The sequence below is a fragment of the Carassius gibelio genome, chromosome A21, assembly GCF_023724105.1.
Source record: "Carassius gibelio isolate Cgi1373 ecotype wild population from Czech Republic chromosome A21, carGib1.2-hapl.c, whole genome shotgun sequence".
In the NCBI taxonomy this organism is placed as follows: domain Eukaryota; kingdom Metazoa; phylum Chordata; class Actinopteri; order Cypriniformes; family Cyprinidae; genus Carassius; species Carassius gibelio.
In genome coordinates, this window is record NC_068391.1 from 5,522,429 (window position 1) to 5,548,148 (window position 25,720).

General features: G+C 35.7%; 1 protein-coding gene across 1 annotated transcript in view; it reads right to left on the reverse strand.

Annotated features, from left to right (window-relative positions):
* Positions 1 to 630: 630 nt before the first annotated feature.
* The window catches only part of LOC127942374 (potassium/sodium hyperpolarization-activated cyclic nucleotide-gated channel 1-like), an 81,742-nt gene continuing 56,652 nt past the window's right edge, over positions 631 to 25,720 (reverse strand). Inside the window, exons 5-8 of the mRNA XM_052538082.1 lie at positions 15,581 to 15,727; positions 13,734 to 13,974; positions 10,414 to 10,578; positions 631 to 2,539 (exon numbers count right to left, since the gene is read on the reverse strand). Of these exons, the coding sequence (XP_052394042.1) occupies positions 1,515 to 2,539; positions 10,414 to 10,578; positions 13,734 to 13,974; positions 15,581 to 15,727 (1,578 nt within the window). The 3' untranslated portion in view covers positions 631 to 1,514. The remainder of the gene's footprint in view (positions 2,540 to 10,413; positions 10,579 to 13,733; positions 13,975 to 15,580; positions 15,728 to 25,720) is intronic.

The window sequence follows — 25,720 nt, forward strand, 5'->3', positions numbered from 1 at the left end:
TGGCTTCCTTGTGTTACATCAGCGCAGGAAATGATCAACTAAATCATCTGATTCCCATTACAAACATAACATAAAATGATGCTGATTAAACATAAATGATGATGTAACATTGGCTAAATGCATTAAGCTCTACTGATGATGATGATGATGAAGATGCATACCCCCCCCCCCCCCCCCACTGCAGTGGTTTCGTGCCACTGTAATCACTCATATACTTTTATATTTGACCAGCATGTTATTTTTCAATACTTATATTGTTTTTAGTATACCTACTGTGTTATGCTACTATTTGCATTAAGGTTTTCTTATCTCTAATGAATGTTTCTGATGTTTGTTGTCACATATTACCATTTGTGTGTGCATGTATGTATGTATGTATGTATGTGTATGTGTGTGTGTGTGTGTGTGTGTATATATATATATATATATATATATATATATATATATATATATATATATATATATATATATATATATATATATATATACACACAGATACACACACACACACACACAAACACACACATATTCAGTATAGGCATTACCCAGGCGGCTGACAGAGATAAGACATTGCCATGTTTGAGAAATGCACCACACATTACTTTTGTAAATACTAGTTCTACAAAACTATTTACAACACACATATAGGTAATCTTTATATCACAGTCTATTGCATAATGGTGATAATCTTTAGTTTTATAAATATTGTACAGTAAATGTACAGTCTTTAAGTGACATTTCATAATGTCCGCCTTGTCCTTAAATCAGATATAGAAAATAAAACCATCCAATTTGACCACGCATCCTTTGTAAAAATTTAAAGAAAAAAGAATACATTCCCTTTAATGCACAAATGCTGTCTTGAAACGCAACGGAATTACTGCACAACACAAAGTATTGCAGAGATCGAAACTGCACCTTGATTTGATGCTCTGAGCATTTTCTGATATTATTCTTTTTTTTTTCCAGCCGCTAAAAGTTTTAGGTGTGCTTTTTAAACATTTCAGTATTTCCCAGGTTCGATTTGCACAAACATTTTCCACAGTGATGCCAAAAGCTGCTGAATGCTGGACTTGTTTTGTCATCTCGTTGAGAACAAAGATGGTAAATAAATAACATTCAGAAGCATTCCAGTAACAAAAACAATAACAAACAAAAAAATCCAGACTGTAAGGAAAATATCAACAGGAATGAACATCTTCAGACACATTATAGTCACATATGTTAGAGAGGAAGACTTGTGTTTATACTAGAGTTGTTTTTTTCTCATGTGGTCAATACCAAATATTCTAGTTGGATTTGCTCATATATATTTGTACAATATACATTCTTAAGTTGAAGGGGAAATGTGTCTAAAATATAGTGTAAGGAAATTCTGTTCAGGATAGCTATGAGGTTATTTTTTTTCTCAGAGGAAGTTGGAGGAAAGTCTTTTCCCCATTCTTTAGTCTCTCCGTAAAAATCAATCAAAATATCTTTTAAAAAAATGAACATGAAAAAAACATAAAACAGGATCATAAATTTGATGCGAACCGCATCTTGTCTTGTTCCGTCTCTGCACTGGTTAAGACTGCCGACTCTCTCCTGGAGCCTGTGGAATCCCTGTGCTGAGCACTAGAGGGCGCCGTGCGCACCGGTGGTAATGCGCCCGATGACATCTGCCGGAAAAGGGCAACCCTCTGTGGAACGTTGGAGCGGATGCCGCTTTGCAGGACAGAGCCCGGGGCCTGGACGCCTGCCACGGATCCAATGGGTGACTGAATGGAAGCGAGTGATTCGCCCGATGTGGGATGTGCCCGGGCAGCAAATGAGGTCTCGTGGGGCAGTGATGGCTGCGAGGCAGAGAGGTGGCGTATGTCCTTGCTCAGGTTGCCTGACTGGAGCACCTGTGCGCTCTTGTGGACATCGCTCCTCTGAGGAGACGCCACTTTTGATTGCTGCGGCTGTTGTTGTTGTTGTGGCAGTTGTTGAGGTATGGAGGCAGGCGAGGGCTGCTGGGATAAGGGTTGCTGTACAAGGGACAGTTGGGAGGCCGTCGGTGATCCGTACTGGAATGTTCGGCTGGCTATAGGGGTTTGCACTGGGGGACTGCAAATGGATGTGGTGAACGAACAAGGAGACATGATTGCCCCTGTTTGCTGCTGCAAGGGCGTAGGGGGGTTTGCAGAAGAGGTGCTCAAGTTGCCGTGAGAAACGCTTGGTGCCGAAAACGTGACGCCCTGTGAGGGCGGCATGCGGCCTGACGGGGTTATAGTAGCGGAGGTGCTGTAACTTAGTGGGGCGGCCTGCTGCTGTAATTGGTTGTTCCCAAGAATGGCAGTTGCTGTACTGAACGGTGGCTGGGCGGGAGAGTTAATGATGGAGTTTCCAGACATCGGCGTGGAGTTCATCCCCGTGACCGACTGCTTCCGGTCCACCATCATCACCATCTCTCGGTCCTGCCGGATGATCTGCTTCAGCAGCTCGTTCTCCTGAGTGTTGAAGACGCCAGCGTTCAGATCCTTCTGGAATTTTTGGAGCAGGAGTGAGTTCTTCTTCCCTGTTTGGAGGTGAAACCGAAAGAGAGTCAGTTTTTAGTCGGGCTGAGTGGGTAACATTTAGACTAGGGGTGCCCTGACTCAGTCCTGGAGGGCCGGTGTCCTGCAGAGTTTAGCTCCAAGCCTAATTAAACACACCTGAATCAGCTAATCAAGGCCTTTCTAGGCACACTAGAGACTTCCAGGCAGGTGTGTTGAGCTAAACTCTGCAGGACACCGGCCCTCCAGGACCAAGTTTGGACACCCATAGTCTAGACCAAATGGGACAACAAAGGGTGTTGAACAGTGAGAGGAGAAGCACAAAGGTATCACAAATGTAGAAAGGGGAGGCTAGTCACCCATAAATAGAGATTTTGAAGTAGGGATGATTTTGGATTCAACATCTGGAGGTGCTTACCTCATATGGTTATGCACTCAATCTCAATCTCACATTTGTTTTTCACTGTTGCTAGAGCCAATACACACATTTTGGAGTCTAAAACATCACAATCTCAGAGCACACCACAGATAAATTACGAGTTTCATTACCCTGCTGAAAAACAAGTGTCAAGCCTTTGCTGGTTTTAGAGGGGTTTTGAGCACTTGATAAGGCTCTGAGACCACAACCAGCTAAACTTAGCTGTCGACAAGCTTGGCCAGGCTAGGAGACGAGATAGATTGGGTATGTCTAAGCTGTTTGTTTTCCAGCAGGGAATCTATCTACTTTAAGAGAATAAACACAATGTTTTTTTGCACTACACTGAGTAATAGTAGGCCTTTACTCTGAGAAATAAAAATGATCGTCATCAGCTAATGATCCCACAAGCCTTTCCTAGGATATTTTGGGGTATAAACTTAGTTGTAGTTGTTGTATTCATGACTGTTATTGTCTCTTCTCTTAAATATTAGCTTTTTATTGTCCATCTACCCTAAGAGCTAAGTTAAGTTAAGGTTTTGTGTTGGGGGAGGAATGGGAGCGTCACTTTAAAAATAATATTCAAAAAGACTAAATAAATTCAAAAAAAGTTTTAAATTTGTTAAATGTAACAGTAAAATAAAATTGATTTAGCATTGGAAAATGAATAAAGAAAAGCCATTTGCATTTTTGATCAATTTCAATATATAAATATTAAATATAATTTATAATTTGATACATTTAGTAACATTTTAAACGTCAATTTACTTTGTTTTATTATTTTCAAATACCTATTTATTTGCCATTTTGGAAAGTTATTTACATTTTTAATTATACAGAACTACATATAGGTATTATCATTGATCAATACAATTAATAGTCATCTGTTTGATCTGTTTCTTGGGTTACTGTGAAATCAATGCCATATTCTATAAATTGGAAGTTAAAATAAGGAAAATCAACTGATTGATTGACTGATGTTTGTAAACAATTCTAGAGGGTTATTTGGGTTTTCAAATATGAATTCAACTTCACTCCAGTGTGCCAATGGATTTAGATCTGTTTCTTTTCAAGTTTCTTTTCAAGTCACAGTTTTGCTGCTATCATAAATGAGGGATGTATCGATTTTTCCATGAAACTCTACTATTACTGCCCTTTTGTACACAATAGCTGAGCATAGCTTTATTGTTACATAAGATGACTGAGTAGGGCTCTTATGAGCTGAAGGCATAAAGCAATAGGATATCAATCTCTCCGCCATAGCTGTATGACAGAATCATGCATGAGGAAACCTGAGGTTTTTAAAATTCAAGGTGAAAAGGTTTCATGACCCAGCTGCTCTGTGGGACATATAAAGTTTTACAGTCAAACTGTCTGCAGTGTTGAGCGCAGAGCTGTTATATATTTAATCATTAAGAAAGGATTATTACACCATTTTGTGATTAGAGGAAAAAATTATTTTAGTTTGAATTTAAGACTTTATTATTGTGGGACTAGTTTATGACGGCGGGGTTCTAATAGTTTTGCAATGCGTCAAAACAGGTGATAAATATTTAATTACTGCATCATGAATAATATTCTTTAAACTTTGGAAAAGTTCCATGAACAATACCATAGCATTTATTTTTATTTTTTTATTTTATTTTTGGAAAAGCATGCATAAATTGTCACGAATACCTGTCAGGCATTACTGAAATAGTAGCATATTTTAGAAATCATAGTTTTAATATATATATATATATATATATATATATATATATATATATATGTGTATGTATAATATATATAATTTTTTTTTTTTTTTTTTTTTTTACTTAATTTGCAATGCTTCAGTCATGGAATTATAGTTACTCCCTCAATAAATATGGTAATATGTCGACATTTTCAGTACTTTTTTTTTGCTTTCGTTCAAAGTTTGTAACATTGTGTCATTTTCTATAAATAATGTTTTTTTTTTTTTTTTTTTTTTTTTTTTTTTTTGGAGAATGTCTTTAAATCTTTATTGAATAGTTCAAATCCCTATAGAAAAAAAATTATGGCGAAAAGACTTGATAAACCAAGATGGCTTAAAAGTAGAGGGGCACATACAGTAAGATTTAATGTGATATGGAAATAATACTTTTGTTGTATAAACATAAACTACATAGCCAAAAGTATGTGGACATTAGCCATCATCGCCAGATGGATGACAGTTTAAATTAAAATAAGAACAACATGATCTGCTATTAGGAACATAATGTGGTAAAGCATGAAAGTAAACTGTCAGGATGAAGGAATTTCAACACTGTCTCCTAATAGCTTACTGTAATACGTGCATTTTATTTAAGACCATTCCCACGGGGGGAAGCGATCAATAACCAATAACACAGTTCCAGCACCAAGTAATTTGTTATTAGCTGAGGGAGAAAATGTGAGATATCATATCACTTAAGAAAGAAAGGGGCTCTTGAGGATGAACAAGTCTGGTCTGGACAGGAACGGTTATTCAGGGGACAGGAATAACGTATACATAATCGCGGTAAGAACAAAAGCCTCCCTGGAGACGTCTCCGAGGTTTTACAGTCCTGTCATAACCTTGCATATCCAAATATACACTATTTCCTTACACAAATATAGTGACGGATTGCACATTATGTTTACAACCCACCCTGAAAGAAATGGCCTTTGTGCGTTTGTTCTCGGAAGGCAAAGGCCGTGATGTGTAATCTACCGGCAGCCGCAGTGAAATGAATCCAGATGAACATTGAAGAGACTACGCTCTACTTCTAAATTAAGACTCACTGTACATCTATAAACTTACGTGATGTCTGAAAAGAGGTTTGGAGGTATCGTGAATTCTGTGAATGAGGGGTTGATCAGAAACATGTTATTCACAGGACTCGAAAGCGCCAGCGGAGAAGGGGATCTAGACAAGCTCCTTCCAGATCCATCAGTCGTTAAATGGAAAGAATGCAATCTCAAACCAAAGTGATCTAATTAGTAGTCTAAACATGAGCATTTTAAGTATTTTAAGTCTGGGTCTAGACTTGTTTTTGAAACCAGGGCACGAGTATCAAGCTGTTATTAAACTTATCAAAGCAATATTTAATACACATGTACACATTAGCAGTCATTAATACTACTTTTGCCCACTCCTAACAAAAAACAACGACACGATTAGCACTAGCACATATGCTTTGTCTGTATAACCACGGTTCATAAACAACATTCTGATATATTATAAATTAATTTCTATTTGCCTAGCGCATTCTAAACATTTGATAATAGATCAGCAAACACTGATCTAATCATTTCTAGATTGTAGCATTCATCATGCTGCAGTGTCATAACAGGTCTTCTTCCAAAACCGACAAAAAGCAAGCCTGGATGAAGCATGATATGTTCTGTTTTCTATCATTTATATCTATGTGATGAGAGTGTTCACACACCGGTATGACTGCAGATAATGAGCTCCGAGACTTTCTATAGACATATATCTTACATCGGAGTGTCAAACATTCCTATTGATTTTTGTGACGTGTCTCAGAAAGAAACGCTGTTTGATGGCAGACTTTGCTAAAACTCCTTTTTTCTTTCTTTCTCCGTCTCATTGTTTAGAAGAAATAATTGAGTAATGTTTATTTCTTGTAGGGACTTTTGCCAAAAATATCATTTGAGAGTGCCACAACATTTGATTGTGAGCTCTTAAGACTCTTAAAAAAGACATTCTGAACATTGCTTTAGCACTGATTTCACAGTAACCCACCGTCTCTTTCAGAACAAAACCTATGGGGCTTGTACGGAGGAACACACATCTCCACTGAATATTTTTAGACATTCAGCAGAACCGAACATTCTATCTCACCTCTGAGCTCCACTGAGACACATTAGCCCTCTGCTGCAATCTTCTGGGGTCTGAATGGGGATATTGGGCTTTGTTTCTTTGGATCTGTGAGCCACTTAAGATGCCTAATAACTTGGATTCTGCCTCCATTCTCTAATTAATGAGTGGAACACAGTGAGCCGTGAATGTGGCACACCATTGAGCTCAAACAACCTTTTAAACCTTTTACAACTTTTTAAATAGCTTGATTATAAATGAACTATTTTAAACGGGCTTAGCAAGCTCATTTTAAAGAATCTTTCCCACCACTGTTAAAGATACAGACAAATATTAACATTTTTGTTTTGCAACATCATCATAACAAGGAGCAGCGTTGTTGTCATTATGATTATTTCCTTGCAGTAAACACCTTAAGTGAAGCACATCTTTTGGAGTTTCTAAAACCAATCAAATAGTATGCATGCACTGATTACTTTAAAGACAGTGGCCAAAACATGGCATAAAACATGGCCAAACATGACATAAAAATTACTTGCCTTGACTTTAACAATAGCATGCAACCTTGTTTTTACTTACAATGGCCTTTTATTTGTTTGATTTAACCTTGGTTTTGAGGTCCACTGGGTGCACCTTAAGCCTGTGGATCATTTCAGATGTGAGGGGGGAAAATCTGGATCGTCATGAGGAATTTACCTGCTGCCTACTGGTCGGCCAGGACACTCTTGAAAACGAGATGAGCTCATCTCAAGAGGGGCTCCTGGTCAAATAATTTTTAAATAAAGATAGATACATCAATTGTACAACATGTCATTCTGGTTAATGCATGGTAACTTTTGTTTTCTTTTTTTTGTCAAATTCTTTTGCTTAGGACGAGACAAGCACTTGCAGTCCAAAAAACAGTACATGGAGCACCAATCATGTCACGGTCCGTATTTTTCCCTTGTATGAGACAAGACCCCTTGTTTTAGTTGGACTAATGTCAAATCAGAAGTGTTTTGTGAGTGCTGGCAACTTGCAGTGGCAATCTAGTACAAGCCCGTTCTCCACATGAAAGGACAAATGCACGTCTTAGCTTTGTTTAGACTGTTGTGACTGACATTTAAAGGGTAAAAACGTCAATGCCACAAACAGAGCTGGGTGCAGATAGAACCCTAGTTTTGAATTCGGACAGCGTAATGCATACTGTCGTCTTAGGGTTTCATTGAACTGAATTGAATTAGATTTGATTGGACCGATTACATCAATTCTTATCTGTTATTGATTAGTTGTGACGTGCATGTCACAATGGTGTGGGCATATTGATCCAAACCAATCCAATCCAACTTTTAGTGCAAGGCAAGTCTATAGCAGCATGCCAGAATTTAGCAAATAAACACAAAAATAAAAAGAACCAAGGGAAAATGTAAATAAACAAATAAATAAATAGAACCTATAACTATAATCCAAAATTAAAATTTTTGGATGCAGGCAAGCAGGTGCTTATTTTTTATTTTATTTTTATTTTAATGCAAATGACTGTATAATGGAACTTAAAAAGGGATATTCTGTGTTATGTTTCTAGCATGCACTCAAGTTGTGAAATTATGCAGGGCTTCATGCTATATTAGTATACGGCATAACCGATTCATATGCTCAAAGGAGAAATATTTACTTTGCGTTTTCAGGTCACATCTTAAATTATCTTCTGGTTTTATCTTATGAACTGTGAAATCAAAAGGTGCAAAGAAAGAAACAAGACACGTTTTTATATGGATGTATTATATACTCATATCAACTCTTATTTTTTTTATTTTTAATTTTTTAATGCATATTTTGGAACTATGCTTGGATGTGACCGCTGAATTTAAGATGCATTTGTGCTTCACTTCAAATCTGGTCTGTCACAAACTAGTTAAATATTCCTATTGAATAAAAGATTCATGGAAATGTTGGGTGAAAAGTAACAAGGCTCATGCTCTAGATCCTACTGTAAACCATAGTGACAGAGAATTCAATCGACTAGCATAAAAAAGTGGTGACAAGGTCAAAGAACGAACCCATTGAATGGTGCAGAACATAAAACTGATATTCTACGAATGTTCAGAATGCATTAACTCACATTTGAATTCCACACAATTCAAATTCATGATGAACGGTGGCCTGTATCTCAACAATGAGACAAAGACTACAATATGCAGCATTACAGAACCCGATGTGTCTTATGACAGCTTGAATAAAATCCCTTTTTTATTTTCCATTCTTCCTTTGAAACTGGTTGAAAGAGAAATCCTTCTTTTCAGGCTTTCTATGAAGAGTGGTGTGAGTGATAATGAATTTAAATGTAAAACTATTTAAAGAATGTATAAAATGACTTTTTAAAGCACAGTACAAAAAGAATGCTAATTTTAGGAAATGTTCTTATGGTAGAGAACATTCAGTAAAGTAGTAAATGTGAAAAATGAGGTGGGTGTATAAGGTGTTACTGATTTTCTTAAATATAAATGTGATATTTCAGATTTTTAATGTTGTAATTTAATGGATTTTGAAGTGATTCATGCAAATTTTGCACAAATAAAAAACAAAACAAACAAACAAACAAAAAACATTAAATGCTGTTTTGGAACAATATGTTTTAAAATAATGCAAATAAATTCTAAACACTTTAGATTAAGGCTAAATTTATTAACATTAGTTAATACATTGGGTAAAATGAACCTTTTTTGCATTTATCAATTAATTAATGTTAATTAAAAAAAAAATTACATTTATATGACTTCATACGCTGTAAAAAATATGTTTTTGAAGTAAAATAAATGAAATATTGTTTATTTGAGTATGTTTCAGAGTGTGTTTCTTTTGAATTAATTGTGAAATTTACAAACAGTATCTGAGCGGAAACCGTTTCTACACTCTAAATGTTAAAAATTTATAAATTAACATTAACAGAGATTAACAAATGCTGTAAAAGTACTGCCCAATCTATTAACTAGTGTGTAAAAATGGATACTTATTTTAAAATTATACATAAGTGTTACCATAAATTGAATTCAATTGAATTGATAAGCCTGTTATAATTATTTCTTTGTTTTATGAAAAAAAAACAAATAAAGTAAATAAATAAATATAATCAAGTAAGCATATAAAAACGAGCAGGGACTATACTAACATGTGAAGAACTGGTAATAATTTTGGCCTTGCCCTTTAGTGCACCAGCTCAAACCCCCTCTATGGGGCGCATTGCTGCTGCTAGGGGTCAAGGGAGGACGGGGTGGTGCTCATACCCAGGTGTGCGAGGTGGGGGAGTGGAACGGAGGCTCATGCAGGTGAGGGTTTGCCTCCGTCCACCCTCCATGCGTCTATTTGGGGATGACATTGAACCAAAACCAGCAGGGCGACCGGCCCGGGGCAGGACGGCTACATGCACTGTCGCTTACCAACAGACCAATTACTTAAGCCTAGCATTTACAGTTAGTTCTAACGATTTTTAATGGCTAGAATCCATTCGAGACATTTGGAGAAAGAAAAAAAAGGGAGAAAATAAGGTAGCATATAGACACATCATGCAACACAATGGTAGATGATTGAGGTGCGATGGAAGACAGGACAAACCCGCAATAAACACACACAAGGTTCAGGCATTAGACAAGAAGAGAAGGCGAGGGTTGGGATTCTGGTCTTACCGATGCGATCCAAGCGGTCGATAGCTACAGTTTCGAATGCACGGCGCATCATGGGATATTCCTCCAAGACTTCATTGAAATGGTCCACGGACAGCGAGAAAAGTCGGCAGTAGGTGTCAGCGCGGACGCTAGCTGTACGACGACCTTTCGTCAACAGGCAGATCTCTGTGGGAAACAGATGAATTAAACATATCACACGTTTTAGATAAGGTCACTCGTTGGACAAGAAGGCCGGCTGAGCATCTTCAAGGCTAGCTAGATTAGCAGAAGAGCAACCTTAAGTAGAAGAAAAGATAAAAAGCATATAAACGCAGCACGAGACATACTATATCTGGTTTAACATGTGGCAGGCGGAGCTTTTTATACATATCAGACATTATGTGAATAAACAAAAGAAGAGCATTCTTAATTAAATGGTTATGCAAAACTTTTCATTTGTATAGGTCTTGTGGTGAATGACTTTAGCATTTGCCTGTGTGTTGATGTCCTGATGATAATAAATTAAGACCGTTTCTTTTTGATTGGGGTTACTGCTGACAGTTTAACGACATCTATATCATGACTTTCCAAAAGCAAAAAGCTAAAATAATAATAATTTATATTTATACATGTATTTATTATTAAATATGTCGTTCTCATAAAAACAACAAAAAATATTATTTAACAGAAAAAATAACAACATCAATTTATTATTATTATTATTATCTGTTGTTTTTCTTTCTTTTTTGTATTATAGTATTTATAAAAATAATAATAATAATGCTAATGCTAATAAAACAAAGACAATTAAACGTAAAAAATAAGTACAAATATTTTGAAACACATTTTTACTTATTTTTACCTAAAACTGCACCCCATCAGTGGTTGAGAAGTAAGTGATTCATTGATTATAGTGTCTCACAAAGAGATTTGTAATGAACCTTGTTGTTGAGTCGTCACTGACAGTTTAATCTAAAGTCCTTAGTGCTTAGAGAACATCTTGTGCAGATGGCCCTTTCATGGATCTTTCACCTTGAGAAGTGCATGGGTTTACTCTATGTAATGTCTGTAAATACAACTGATTTTTATATATATATTTGCCGTAAATGCAGTACTGTACATCCTGTGCTTTAAAATGACAGATTTGTAGCCTTATTTACAGAGTCTAGAGATGATACTCTTGACATTTTGTCCTGGACGGGAAAAATGCTGTGGAAAAAGTCTTGTGTAGCCCGCGGGACATGCTAACAACACTCTCCAGCTGGGAGTGGGAACAAGGTGTTGGGAGTATTTTAATGGAAAAGTGCCATCTCTCTTGCGTCATGAGGTGCAGTATCAAGTTGAGGACGCTTGCTGTTCTATTTCTAATTGGTTCGTTAGGCTGAAATGTCACTACAATGTACAATTTCACAGGCTAATAACGTCAACAGAAATGTCAAAAGAGTCTGAAAGCAACACCATGATGAAACGTCATGAAATTTCAGATTCCTGTATTAATTGTCTTATTTTGCACTTCTGTGGCCAGAGTGGATGAGTGTATAAACGAGTTAGCGCCTAAGCTAGCAAATATTTGAAGGTGTGTCTCTCTCACCCTGACAAAAGAGCATCCAATCCAATCTCTTGGGCCTCTGCAAATGGAAATGACACTTGACCTCATAGCCTTGAAGGCCCGTCGGTTTAGCACGTATGCCAGCTGTTAGCTTACAGACAGGGTTTACCTGATTCATCGTCATCAACACTTCACCTTAACTAGCCCTCACCTCACGGCACACTGCCACAGGTTCAGTTTACTTACATGGATGCTTTGAACCACTGCATGTTTTTATTATCATTATTATTTATAATAATAATAATAATAATAATAATAATAACAATAATAATAATAATAATAATAATAATAATTATATTATTATTATTATTAAAATTAAACATGGCATATGTTTTAAAATGCAAAAATCTGTGAAAGGTCTTTTGGATTACTGACCCAAATACCTGCTTTTCTAATTTCACCTGGCCAGTTTTCATTTTAATGATCAATTAATGTCATCGTCATTATTGTCATCATTATAATAATAATGTTTTTTTTTTGTTGTAATTATCGTTAATAAACTATAACAACAACAATAAGTGTATTAATTTCATTACAAAAATATAATATAAAAGTATTTTTTTTATAATAATAATAACAATGATAATAATCAATAATGGTTATCATCATCATTTTCTTTTTCGTTATTAATTATTATTATTTATTATTGTTAAAATTAATATAAAATTTTTTTATGAATGATTTCGCTGCATTTATTATTCTTTTTATTAAAACTGAACCACTGAATATTGTGTTAAAGTGCAAGAATCGAAGATTTTAGATTTATAGACCCTGTTACTTGCTTTTCTAATTAATCATCATACATATTGTATTAGTTTTAATTATTTCAATTATTATTAATAATAAATTTGTATTATTATAATTTATCATAATATTCTTATTAATTGTTATAATTATTAAAATAACAATAATAAATACCACTTATATATAATTTTTCCCCCTGCATTTTCAGTAAATAATTTGTAAAGAATGCATTTTTATTTCTATTTATTCACTGATACAAATGTGTGTCAATGTTTAAATAAAAATTGCTATTCGAAGAATCAATGAATCAATGATTAATAAACCTGTAAACCAACTGATAACCACTGATAAACCAATAAATAAATAAATACCATTTGTTTCTGACTTTTCAGTGTCAACTTTGGTATTGGTCACTGAAAAGCCTATGCCAGTCAAAAAAGTGGGTCAAGGTCAGAGCGTGCTGAGTGTCTATCAGAAGGCAGTGAGGAGGAAGAGATTTTCTGACACTGCCAGCAGCTTCGACACACGTTCGGCCCCATGTACAAACACACACACATGCTAGCAGCGTTACCGCTACGGGCCAAAATACCAGTAGCAGATGGTTTTCCACTGGAGCAGGTGGCTGGCATCACAGTGCACTTTATTCAGTTTTTGTTCCCACACTCGTGCAGCTTAGGTAACACTGAAGAACATGTGACATCAAGGTCATTCATGACATCATTTCTGAATTATAAAAACACTGTCTGGCTGTTCTCAGAATTAAAAGCTTGTGATTTATACTGTATATGGCATGTCAGTGTATGATGTACATAATTTCATTGCATTGGTGAGAGTTAGGGTTAGTATTTTTATTGGATTTTTTTGCGGTTTTGTTTGCGTTAAACCATGAATGTGTAAACAATGTCCTTGTGTCCATGCGTGCTGTTTGTTCAGTAGACTGTAAATTGGTTAAAACTTTGTGCCGTCTGTTTGTGAGTTTTGAACTGACCTCCAAAGTAGGATCCGTCGGTGAGTTTCAGCTCTTTGCTGAATTTGGTAATGACGCTGGCCACTCCGTGCTGTATGAAGTACATCTTTTTTCCCACGGTCCCCTCGCGAATGATGTAATCGTTAGGCTGGAAGACTTCGAACTTTAGCTTACTCAGCATTCCTGTCACAAAGTTAGGGTCTGCGTTTGCAAACAGCGGCATAGTGGCCACCAGCTTACGACAGTTAAAGTTCACAATTTCCTGTGGGACAAAACAAAGAAGCACAATCAACAGACGTGAAACAGTAAAGAAAAATAAAAAAATGCATTTGAATTATTATTATTTTTTTTAATTTCTTTTACAGTATTACAGTATTTTTGATTGTTACTTTAGATTTTGTTTTGTGCTTGTTTAGAAAAACCTAAAAATGTGCAATATACACACAGCCTTTATTTATTTATTGAAATGTTTTTGATTTGTGAAAACTTTTGATATGTTTGCATATCTATAACTGAAATCATGTAAAAGTGTTTTGTTTTGTTTTTTATCACAATATTGCTTAATTTTTTTATACACAATTTCCTGTCTGACAAAACAGGAAGAAAACACACTAAACACACATTGAACGGAGAAAAATAATAATAATAATAATGTTTTATGTAATGTGAAGATGTAATATTAACAAAACATTTTATTCATATGTTTGCTTGGTTATTTATCTGAATGTTTTTTTCAATATTACAATAACACAAACAAGTAATGTGTTAAAAATATAAATAAATGTTTTTTTTTTATATTATGTGTTTTAAGGAAAACAACCTAAAAAGTTCTGATATAAATAAAAAAAATGGGATGTATTCATTTATTTAATTTATTTATTTAAAATGTTTTTGCCTTCTGACAACATTTGGTATGCATCTCTTATGCATCGTTCTTTGTCTGAAATTACATCTTTTTCTTAAATCTCAGCAAAAACACAGAAATATATTGTGAATATTTAATATATTATTTATTATGGCTGGACAATACTGTATGACCTCTCTCTCTCTCTCTCTCTCTCTCTCTCTCTCTATATATATACAATTTATGTATTTTTGCTTAGCACTCCTAAGCAAAAATAGTGATCACAAGCATCTATACTCTCTTCCCACTGCATTGCAGTAAACGTTGTGGCACCCATACAGTCGGTGGTAAGCACATTTCAGCCATTAACTGTCGCCTAATGCACATAATATTCAGTCTTCCTTGTCTTCATACTGCCGGGGTGAAGGATGTGTTTGTTTAGTGTGGCTTGGGTATGAAGGATAAATTGCACTGTGCTTTAAATCGTGACGTATTCAGAAAAGTGTCAGGAAGGTTCTGACAGCAATCACACAGGAGAAATAATGAGTTTGATAGCCACGTCCTACCCTTTACCTCCACTAGGGACACAAACTGGAGACTTTATCTATTTAAAGCTGGTTTGTCACAAGACGGTGCATGTAAAAATAGCAGCCCTGACCAACTGAGAGAAAGAGAGATGGAGGAGGAAGGGAGGGAGGAGCTGCTGGGAGTTAAAGGTGTTTTGAGGATGAAGTCGTCAGTGTTATTTTTTACTTTGCTGTGTCATAATAAACACTCACTCTGTCTGCTCAATCACGATGCCATGGGTGCTGCATTCTGGGTAATTTTGATGTAATCCCAATACATATATACTGTCTACTGTATGCACATTTTCTGTGTAGTATGTGTAGAATATTTGGATGACCTATATATATATATATATATATATATATATATATATATATATATATATATATATATATATATGTGTAATATAATAGTATAGTATAATCCTAGATCAGAACTACTATGAGATATTTCTCACCTCTTTGAGCGGGTCGTTGAGCTCGTTCAGGATGCTGTCCTCGTCAAAGATCTTTCCCTGGTAGCGATGTTCATAGTAATCGTGGATTTTCTGCCGCATGTCAGCCGGCAGCTTGTGGAAGGACATGTACTGCTCCACTTGCTTGTACTGTGAGAGAGAAGGAGAGAAAGAGTTTTCAGTAAAAAAGCTGGAGCCAAACAAGTAAGCGAGACTCGGAAGTTAACTCCCGGTTGTTTCTCCCAGATTGTAATTTGATTAAATGTTCAAAAGTTGGGGTCAATCATTTTCTTTCTGAAAGAAAGAAAGGAATGAATGCTTTTTTCAGTGTTAAATTGATAAAAAATGATAATAAAGACTTAAATAAATGCTGTCCTTTTTATCTTTTCATCCAAAAATCCTAAAAAAAATTATTACAGGTAAAAAAAGAAAAAAAAAGAAACATCATACATAAGATAATTCTTTCAAATATATATCTATATCTATCTATCTATATATATATATATATATATATATATATATACAGTATTGTTCAAAATAATAGCAGTACAATGTGACTAACCAGAATAATCAAGGTTTTTAGTATATTTTTTATTGCTACGTGGCAAACAAGTTACCAGTAGGTTCAGTAGATTGTCAGAAAACAAATGAGACCCAGCATTCATGATATGCACGCTCTTAAGGCTGTGCAATTGGGCAATTAGTTGAAAGGGGTGTGTTCAAAAAAATAGCAGTGTCTACCTTTGACTGTACAAACTCAAAACTATTTTGTACAAACACTTTTTTTTTCTGGGATTTAGCAATCCTGTGAATCACTAAACTAATATTTAGTTGTATGACCACAGTTTTTTAAAACTGCTTGACATCTGTGTGGCATGGAGTCAACCAACTTGTGGCACCTCTCAGCTGTTATTCCACTCCATGATTCTTTAACAACATTCCACAATTCATTCACATTTCTTGGTTTTGCTTCAGAAACAGCATTTTTGATATCACCCCACAAGTTCTCAATTGGATTAAGGTCTGGAGATTGGGCTGGCCACTCCATAACATTAATTTTGTTGGTTTGGAACCAAGACTTTGCCCGTTTACTAGTGTGTTTTGGGTCATTGTCTTGTTGAAACAACCATTTCAAGGGCATGTCCTCTTCAGCATAGGGCAACATGACCTCTTCAAGTATTTTAACATATGCAAACTGATCCATGATCCCTGGTATGCGATAAATAGGCCCAACACCATAGTAGGAGAAACATGCCCATATCATGATGCTTGCACCTCCATGCTTCACTGTCTTCACTGTGTACTGTGGCTTGAATTCAGAGTTTGGGGGTCGTCTCACAAACTGCCTGTGGCCCTTGGACCCAAAAAGAACAATTTTACTCTCATCAGTCCACAAAATGTTCCTCCATTTCTCTTTAGGCCAGTTGATGTGTTCTTTGGCAAATTGTAACCTCTTCTGCACATGCCTTTTTTTTTAACAGAGGGACTTTGCGGGGGATTCTTGAAAATAGATTAGCTTCACACAGACGTCTTCTAACTGTCACAGTACTTACAGGTAACTCCAGACTGTCTTTGATCATCCTGGAGGTGATCATTGGCTGAGCCTTTGCCATTCTGGTTATTCTTCTATCCATTTTGATGGTTGTCTTCCGTTTTCTTCCACGTCTCTCTGGTTTTGCTCTCCATTTTAAGGCATTGGAGATCATTTTAGCTGAACATCCTATCATTTTTTGCACCTCTTTATATGTTTTCCCCTCTCTAATCAACTTTTTAATCAAAGTACGCTGTTCTTCTGAACAATGTCTTGAACGACCCATTTTCCTCAGCTTTCAAATGCATGTTCAACAAGTGTTGGCTTCATCCTTAAATAGGGGCCACCTGATTCACACCTGTTTCTTCACAAAATTGATGACCTCAGTGATTGAATGCCACACTGCTATTTTTTTGAACACATCCCTTTCAACTAATTCAACTAATTGCCCAATTGCACAGCCTTAAGAGCGTGCATATCATGAATGCTGGGTCTCATTTGTTTTCTGCGAATCTACTGAACCTACTGGTAACTTGTTTGCCACGTAGCAATAAAAAAATATACGAAAAACCTTGATTATTCTGGTTAGTCACATTGTACTGCTATTATTTTGAACAATACTATATATATATATATATATATATATATATATATATATATATATATATATATATATATATATATATATATATATATATTTAAAAAAAACATTTAAAAAATCTTACCAACTCCAAACATTTTGACTGCAGTGTAAGTTTTTAAGGACTAAATGTAAATAAGAGTAGTTTGTGAGGTTGAAATGTCAGAGGTTTACATTTGTATTTCATGATTTCATGTCTTCAGATTTGCAATCAAAAGTCAGAGATTTAAAAAATTACATTTCAGACTAAATTATCTTGGCTATTATTGTCTCAGTTGCTTCTATTTTTGTGTCCCCCAAGGAATTGTTCCTTAAATGAAACAAAACTCAGAACATTTACCTGAGCTATGAAATAGCAATGAAACACCCTTCTGTGTAGGTGTTTAATGAAATTATATTTTTTTAAATTCATGTATGAATTAGTGATGAGCAATTCAGATGAATCCTGTGTAAACACATCTACACACACACACACACACACACATACACAGAGAGAGAGAGAGAGAGAGAGAGAGAGAGAGAGAAATGTGCTGGGTCATTGTCTGTGGGCAGGTGGTGCATGCGGATGAACACTTCCTGTCTGCCAACTCATCTGATGACATCAGAGCAGGAATGTCTAATGCAACACCTGCTCCATTACCTATCTCTGGTTACGATTCAATTCAATTATGTATGCATTCTAAGCAGGCTGCCCATTCCATAATGTCACATGAAATTATACCAAGATATTCTATAGTTGTCCCAGAACAATCTATTTTATACTTTTGCATGGATTGACTTGCATATCTATATCAGCTCTTCTGTTCATGATAGATGATGTTATGAACATGAACTCTGTGTGGGTTGTTTATTCTCAACTGTCTATTCTCTATCAGTCTCTTCTCTATTTACCTTTTAGAGCCATTAAAGAAACTGTTCCACAAATTCAAACAGGCTGCATTATGATTTTACTTGCTTTAATAAGATCATATTTTGACATACAGTACAGTGCAGAAAACACATGCTTTATTCTCAATTTGTAAAAAGTTGCAATGAGAATATGCAACGACAGTAAAACTGTAACATTCTGAAATATTATTCATTTAAAATCAGTAAAGATCTTTACTTTTACTTTTTACATATTTTTTTTATGTTTTCAATACTTTTTTATCAATTTAATGCATCAATGCCAAAGTGTTAAATTATTTTTAAAAATTCAATGAATAATTTTTTTTTTTACTATTTTAAACGGTTATTTTTATTCTCAGTTTGGGTAAAAATATCTCCTTAATCAAACACCCAAAAGTTGACATGAAAAAAAACAGTTCATGTATCACACTGGAAATGGAAGAACAGGTTGAATGCATTGCATTGTGGGACAAATTAACAGTGTATGATCTGGCAAATGTAGTATTCCTTTCACAAATTTAAAATGCAAGTAAAGCACCATTTTAGCCAATCATATCTATTCATTTCCTTAGAAATCGAAACAGTACAGTGACAAACACAACATTTTCGTTCTTAAGTTAGTGACTGTAAGTACTGTAAACATGTAGGATGCAACACTTTTAAATCTTTATTTCCGTAAACAGATTGTCTTACATGGAAAGCGATTTGTGTTTTATGTGATGGCAGTGTGTGGGAAATGCAGCGGCACAGAAACAGCATTCTGATGTTGGACTGCGTGGTCTTTTATCAGTGCGAGTGAAATGGCTTTAAATGACAATTCAAGCACCAAGCAATTAGACTAATGTTCCAAAACCTCCCAGTCTCTCTCTGCTGCATCTGCGACAGGGAGACGGCTACACCCACGGCTACTTAGAGTCCAGACATTAAGCCTTTCTCCTCGTCTCTTAGACAGAGGCCTTGAGAATTTAAGAGCTGATGTCTTCAGGCTGTGGGATGCTAAGATGGTACCAGCTGCTTTAGCTTGAGCATGCTAATCAGGCCTACTATAGATTATGCCTTATTAACCAAACCTCCAGGCTGTTTGGCTGGACTAGTTAACGCTGTGCCATTATTTGCATAATTCAGGCAATGGAATTGAATGCTAAAACAATGAAGAAAAAAAAAAGGTGCAGGCGCAATTAAATCCTAGTGAACTCCCCACATTATGGTTCTAATCTGGATGAGTCAAAGCAAGTGCTGAATATTTATAATATGAGTAAGAGTGGCCTATGGTAGAGATACAGTGAGTCACTAGGCATCAGGGCGAAAGCAAACACTGATATGGGCTTCCTTACTGAGACACTGACACTGTTTATCCTGGCATACATATACATGTACTGTAGTGTGCATAAGAAATCCTCCATAGTGTACTTTTAGATAGTTCGGAAGCTTATACAGCCCAGTATAAAGACTCTAACAACTGAAAAATACTCCAAAACCTATAAGCAGTGACAGAAACTTTTCCGTTAAGGGAAAATGCAGTTATACTTTAAATATAAAACCAAAACTGCCAGTAGGTGGCAACAAGCCACTGCTTTAATGAGTGAGCCATTGAATCATTTGTTCATTCATTCAAAAGTCTTTTACTAAAAAAGCAAGTAATTTGCTGTGTTCAAAACGCCTACTTCCCTGCATACAGATATGTGAAAAACAGGATGTATGTAAACAGTATGTAAGGATAAAGTATGAAATAGTAATGATCGTTAAAGCAGGACAAATGAGCATCTGGCTCAAGGTTGCGCCTGTACTGTAAAAAAACTTTCCAACCTAAATCCAGACAGATGGCCACCCTACTTTTACACAAACGCATATGAAAAAACACGATCTGGAGATCAAAAACTCCAGAAACTCCAGAACCTCATCCATTTTAATCAGAGTCTGCTTACACACACACACACACACACACACACACATATACAGGAAGCAGAATCGGGATCAGCCGGTTTGGTTTAACGGATTGTCACAGCCTGGTGACGACAGCACCTGTGAATAAACATCGTCTTGCACACTGCAGGCCAGTGAAGCTGCAGTAAAAAGGAGGGGGATGACGAAAATGAGGGCGAAAACAGAAAACAATGCCACTTCTTGTTCTACATTGATTACAGCGCGTCTGTCGGGGCATGATAAGGCCTGTTTGCGTTTGCAGTGCATTGATTTATGCTGAACTCACAAAGAGGGAAACTTTTTGGTTAGTGCAGAGGCTTTCAAAAGAGTACTCTTGAGGTGGTGAGACGCCACAGAGGAGTCCAGCTGTTTTGGGCATGTGGCTTAAAGCACAATATCATTGGTACTGCCTGAGCAGATAAACTCTCTCCATCCTGATGGGATTTCTTAAAGCTTGCTCACATGGACTTCATGATTCCCACTGAGGTAATGCTAGAATGTTTCAGGCGTCTGTGTGAATGACAGCTGGCGTCCTCTCAGTGTCTGCCGCATGTTTATATATCCGCTTCAAAAGGACCATCGACAGGATTTCTGAGTCTGAAATTTGTTGTACAGTCCTTTTTTCTTTTTCTTTCATCCTGCATTCCTTTCTTTCATTTCCCCTTAATTTCTTTGCCTTCGCTTTGATTTCCATTCCCTTCACTACTATACTGTGCCCTTCTTTTCTTTTCTTTCCATTTTTTTCCTCCTTTCCTGCCCTTTTCATTTTCAATTTTTTTTCAACTTTCTTCCTTCCTCTCTTCCTGTTCCATATTTTTCTTTTTCCCATACTTTTCTTTGTTTCCCGACCAGTTTTTTTGTTACCTGACTTTTCCAAAACCTTTCATTACTCTTTCCATTCCTTTCTTTATTTTCCTCCTTCACTATTTTCTTCCTTTCCTTTCCTTTCCTTTCCTTTCCTTTCCCTTCCCTTCCCTTCCCTTCCCTTCCCTTCCCTTCCCTTCCCTTCCCTTCCCTTCCCTTCCCTTCCCTTCCCTTCCCTTCCCTTCCCTTCCCTTCCCTTCCCTTCCCTTCCCTTTCCTTTCCTTTCCTTTTCTTTTCTTTTCTTTCCTTTCCTTTCCTTTCCAGCATTCCTTCCTTCTCCCCCCGTTTTGCCCCTTTTCTTACCATTTCTTGTCCTTTTCATTTAAAAATGTCCTCTTCCAGTCTTCCTTCCTTCATTCATTCAATTTCATTTCCTTTTTGTTAATACAGGCATGTTCAGATTTTTCCTCTCCACTTTATTGTCCAAAAGCACATTAAGCTGATCCATGTTGGGGTTTATTATCAGCGTGGGAACAGAAATGCTTTGTCAAGATTAGGTTTGTTTATCACGATTCCCTCTCTCTTCTTGCAGAAGCAGTCATCACATTAAATGTTTGCTGGGTTCTGACAGGGTTATATTAGATGTCAGAAACAATCCGCCTAACCTGTCTGCATCTCTCCTGCGTCTCAGGTGCTTGAGGCTGCCCCTCAAAGTGAAGGGACAATACACCCACCAGAAAGGTGCTTTGTTCCACCAAATTAGTTGGGGAGGACTGTGATGCGGTCACGTGAGTCGGGTCATAATACAGATCTCCTAATTTTCTACAAGGGAAGATAAGAATAGGCAAGATGATTTTATTTTATTGTTCTGTCCCTGTATTTCTGGATCCTGCTGAAGTAACAAAACTACAAAATAAACCATCTGTTGCATACTTTATGATTTTGACACAATTTCCGATAAATAGTAGCACGGCAATTGCGTTCAGTGTTTATAAATAATATCTTTCTTGTATCAACATAGAATACATAATTATAAGCAACAATAAAATATTTGTTGCATATCACATTGCACTATAATCCATGTAAATGATTATAAATGTAAAATGTGTATTGTTATGCAATATAAATATCATTATGTAGCATTCCCCTCACGTCATGATCAAACAAAACAACCTTTCCTTTCCCGCCCAGCTATTCCTTTTTTTTCTAAGAAAAACACTGCCAACATTAATGCTGTGAATTATCATCTAGTCAACATCAGTCAGACATGACCTACGGTACATATCAATACAAACTAACATAAAAGTCTGTTGATGTCGCAGTCTGCTTTGAATTGCAAGCTCTTATCAGAAGAATGTGACAAACAGCAATCATAAGGAAGGACAGAAAAACAGCTGTGCACCTGGCTTTAAATGTCTTGTAGCTTCCAACAAACAATCCACCTGTTTAACCTTTGCATTCAGTCACACAACAGCATTTGTAAAGCATTACAAATCAGGACTGCTGATTTAACAAAGGAGTCGAGCTCTTTATGCCATTTTGAAGAAGATCCCCGCCTCGCGCTCCTGCTGTGGAATGCTCTGTAAATGCCAGGAAAAATGGCTGGGTTTATTCCTAAACTGATATGACATCAATTAAGAAATGACATCAGGTGAATAAGGTGAACGTTGAAAATGCTCTCCTGCCGATCTTCTTTGATCATGCACTTTGAAAGAACTCACGCTTCCACTCGCATGCAGCTCCCTGCTCAGCACACAACCACGTGTGGTGGCTCCGATCTCATCCATGTGCTGGCCTGATCTGCTGATCATAAGAGATCTGCTACTGCAAAGCTACAGATGAGTGGACTGATGAGAGATAAGGCCGCTGGAGCGTGGTTCTCTTCCATTAGTCGGCTTTCTTATGCATGTCTTTGCAAATGGAACAGCAATGAGTCAGACACCGCAAGAGCTGACTCAGAATATTCTTCATCAGATCTCTTATAAAACCACTTCTTACAGCATTTATTATTGTTGTTGTTGTCTTTATTATTATTGTTCTTGATCTTGTTATATCATACTGGCCAAACTCTAAGACCTTTCCTTTCTGGAAATTATAATATTACATTCTATGATCATTATTAGTATTATATATATATATATATATATATATATATATATATATATATATATATATATATATATATATATATATATATATATATATATATATATATATATATATATATATATATATATATATATATATATATATATATATATACATATATGGGAATTACATGTACCACAACAAAACAACACAATATTATTATTATTATTACTTTAACAACAACAAAACAACACATCAATTGCAATAATTATTATTTTTCATTAATGCATGAATTATTTTAATAATAATAATAATAATAATGTTATTATTAAAATTACAATTTGTAGAAAGACATGCAATTCTGAGTTACAGTTTGGCCAAAAATAAATAAATAAAAATAAATAAACAAATATAGAAAGACTGTGAGAGCTGTGAATTAATATTTCATTAAACTTGAAATAGTATTGACTAAAGAACTCAATATAACTCTTATAGAACTCTTTTGCTCAGTTTTATCTTATAGGCAATACACAGCATGGCAGTTCACTAGATTTTGGAAAATTCTGCATGCCAGTTACATCAGCCAGGTGGTTGTTAGTACTGTTTTGGTGAAGAAGAATTCAAGGTGCTCAACTGGTATCAACGTTATATATTTATTTTTTATTTATTATTAATTAGTTTTGATATTATTAGGTGTAGTGCTATAATTAGAGTGCTTGAACAGTTTGCTCTGTACCATGGTAGTTAAGCTAGTTAAACAGCCTTGTTGGGACACCAGCACACTGGCATCCAAAATAAGACTTACTGTATGCTGGTGTCCAGTGATGCTGTTCTTCTCGGCAGTATGGGGCAGTAACATCGGCTTTGTCATTTGACCTCTGCTGTTTACATATAGTGACCACTGTTCAATATGAATGCCATTTGCAGATCTCTGGGCAGGGGAGCCGTATCTAATATCCATTTGCAATGGATTTTTATTGGCATTATGTTGGGGTGAAACGACAGTGGTGACATTGCAATCCTGAATGGAAGAGGAACAGGAAGTGTATCACACAGCCTGTTTGTGTCGAACGCTTAAATCATATTTAAATGGAAGATAAGAGTCCGTGCTGGGACAGGTGGAGAAATGTAAATTAATAGAAGCCTATTGTCTGTTTTAGACTGCTGTATGATTGTGAAGGTGACAGCGGCTATGTGTGTAACTCTGAAAGACTGTGCATGGCGGCCATGACAGGGAAACTGATGGTACGCATGAGCTATGTATGTGTGCAGCATCCTGTTTTTCAGAGTAAAGGAATCTCATTAGCTTGGAAACCCCACACTTTGTTCAGCTAAAGGGTTTCAGCTAAATGGCTTTGCCAATCAAGATGATGTAAAGGCGGGCTGTAATGAGAAAATGTAACTTTATGAATGCGAGTAAACTCTTAGACGGTATTTTAAAACCCGTAACAGCGTGATGAATGAGTTACAGTGAAAATGAGCCTGTGGTGGTCTCAGGATATTGATTGGATCGTATGTCGGAATGTGTATAAGCTACAGCTTAGAGACTCTTGATGGAGAAATGCAAACATTTTTTTCTAAAAGTTTATTTTTGTCGACAAACAGAAATTGTATAATCATACGTTTCATAACTCAGTCAGTGTCTCTTTTAAGTATCAACTTTGTCTCTGGTGTAAAATTTCTTAGGAGAAATAGAATTGGAGAGACAAAAGAGACATTATTTGATATACAGTAGAAGTTTAACTACCATTCAAATGATCAAAATGCCACTACCATTATCTGATAAAAAAATAATGCAATATTATTATTACAATTTAAAAGAACTGTTTCCTATTTTAAAATATTTTTGATGCAGAATGCAGAATTTTCAGCATCATTACTCCAGTTTTCAGTGTCACAAGATCCTTCCAAAGTCATTCTAATATACTGATTTGCTCTTTATGGTGTGTTAATGCTTAATGTGTTAGTATTTATTTTATATATATATATATATATATATATATATATATATATATATATATATATATATATATATATATATATATATATATATATATATATATATATATATATATATATATATTTTTTTTTTTTTTTTTTTTTTTGTAACAATGTAAAAATATTTAATTATTTTTGATAATGCGTCCATTCTAAATAAAGGTATTTCTTTAAAAAATAATTATAAAAATATACTGACCCAACATATACTGACTTTAGAATGGTATGTATATGGACAGTATAGATAGCACAGATCTTGGTCTTGGAAGAA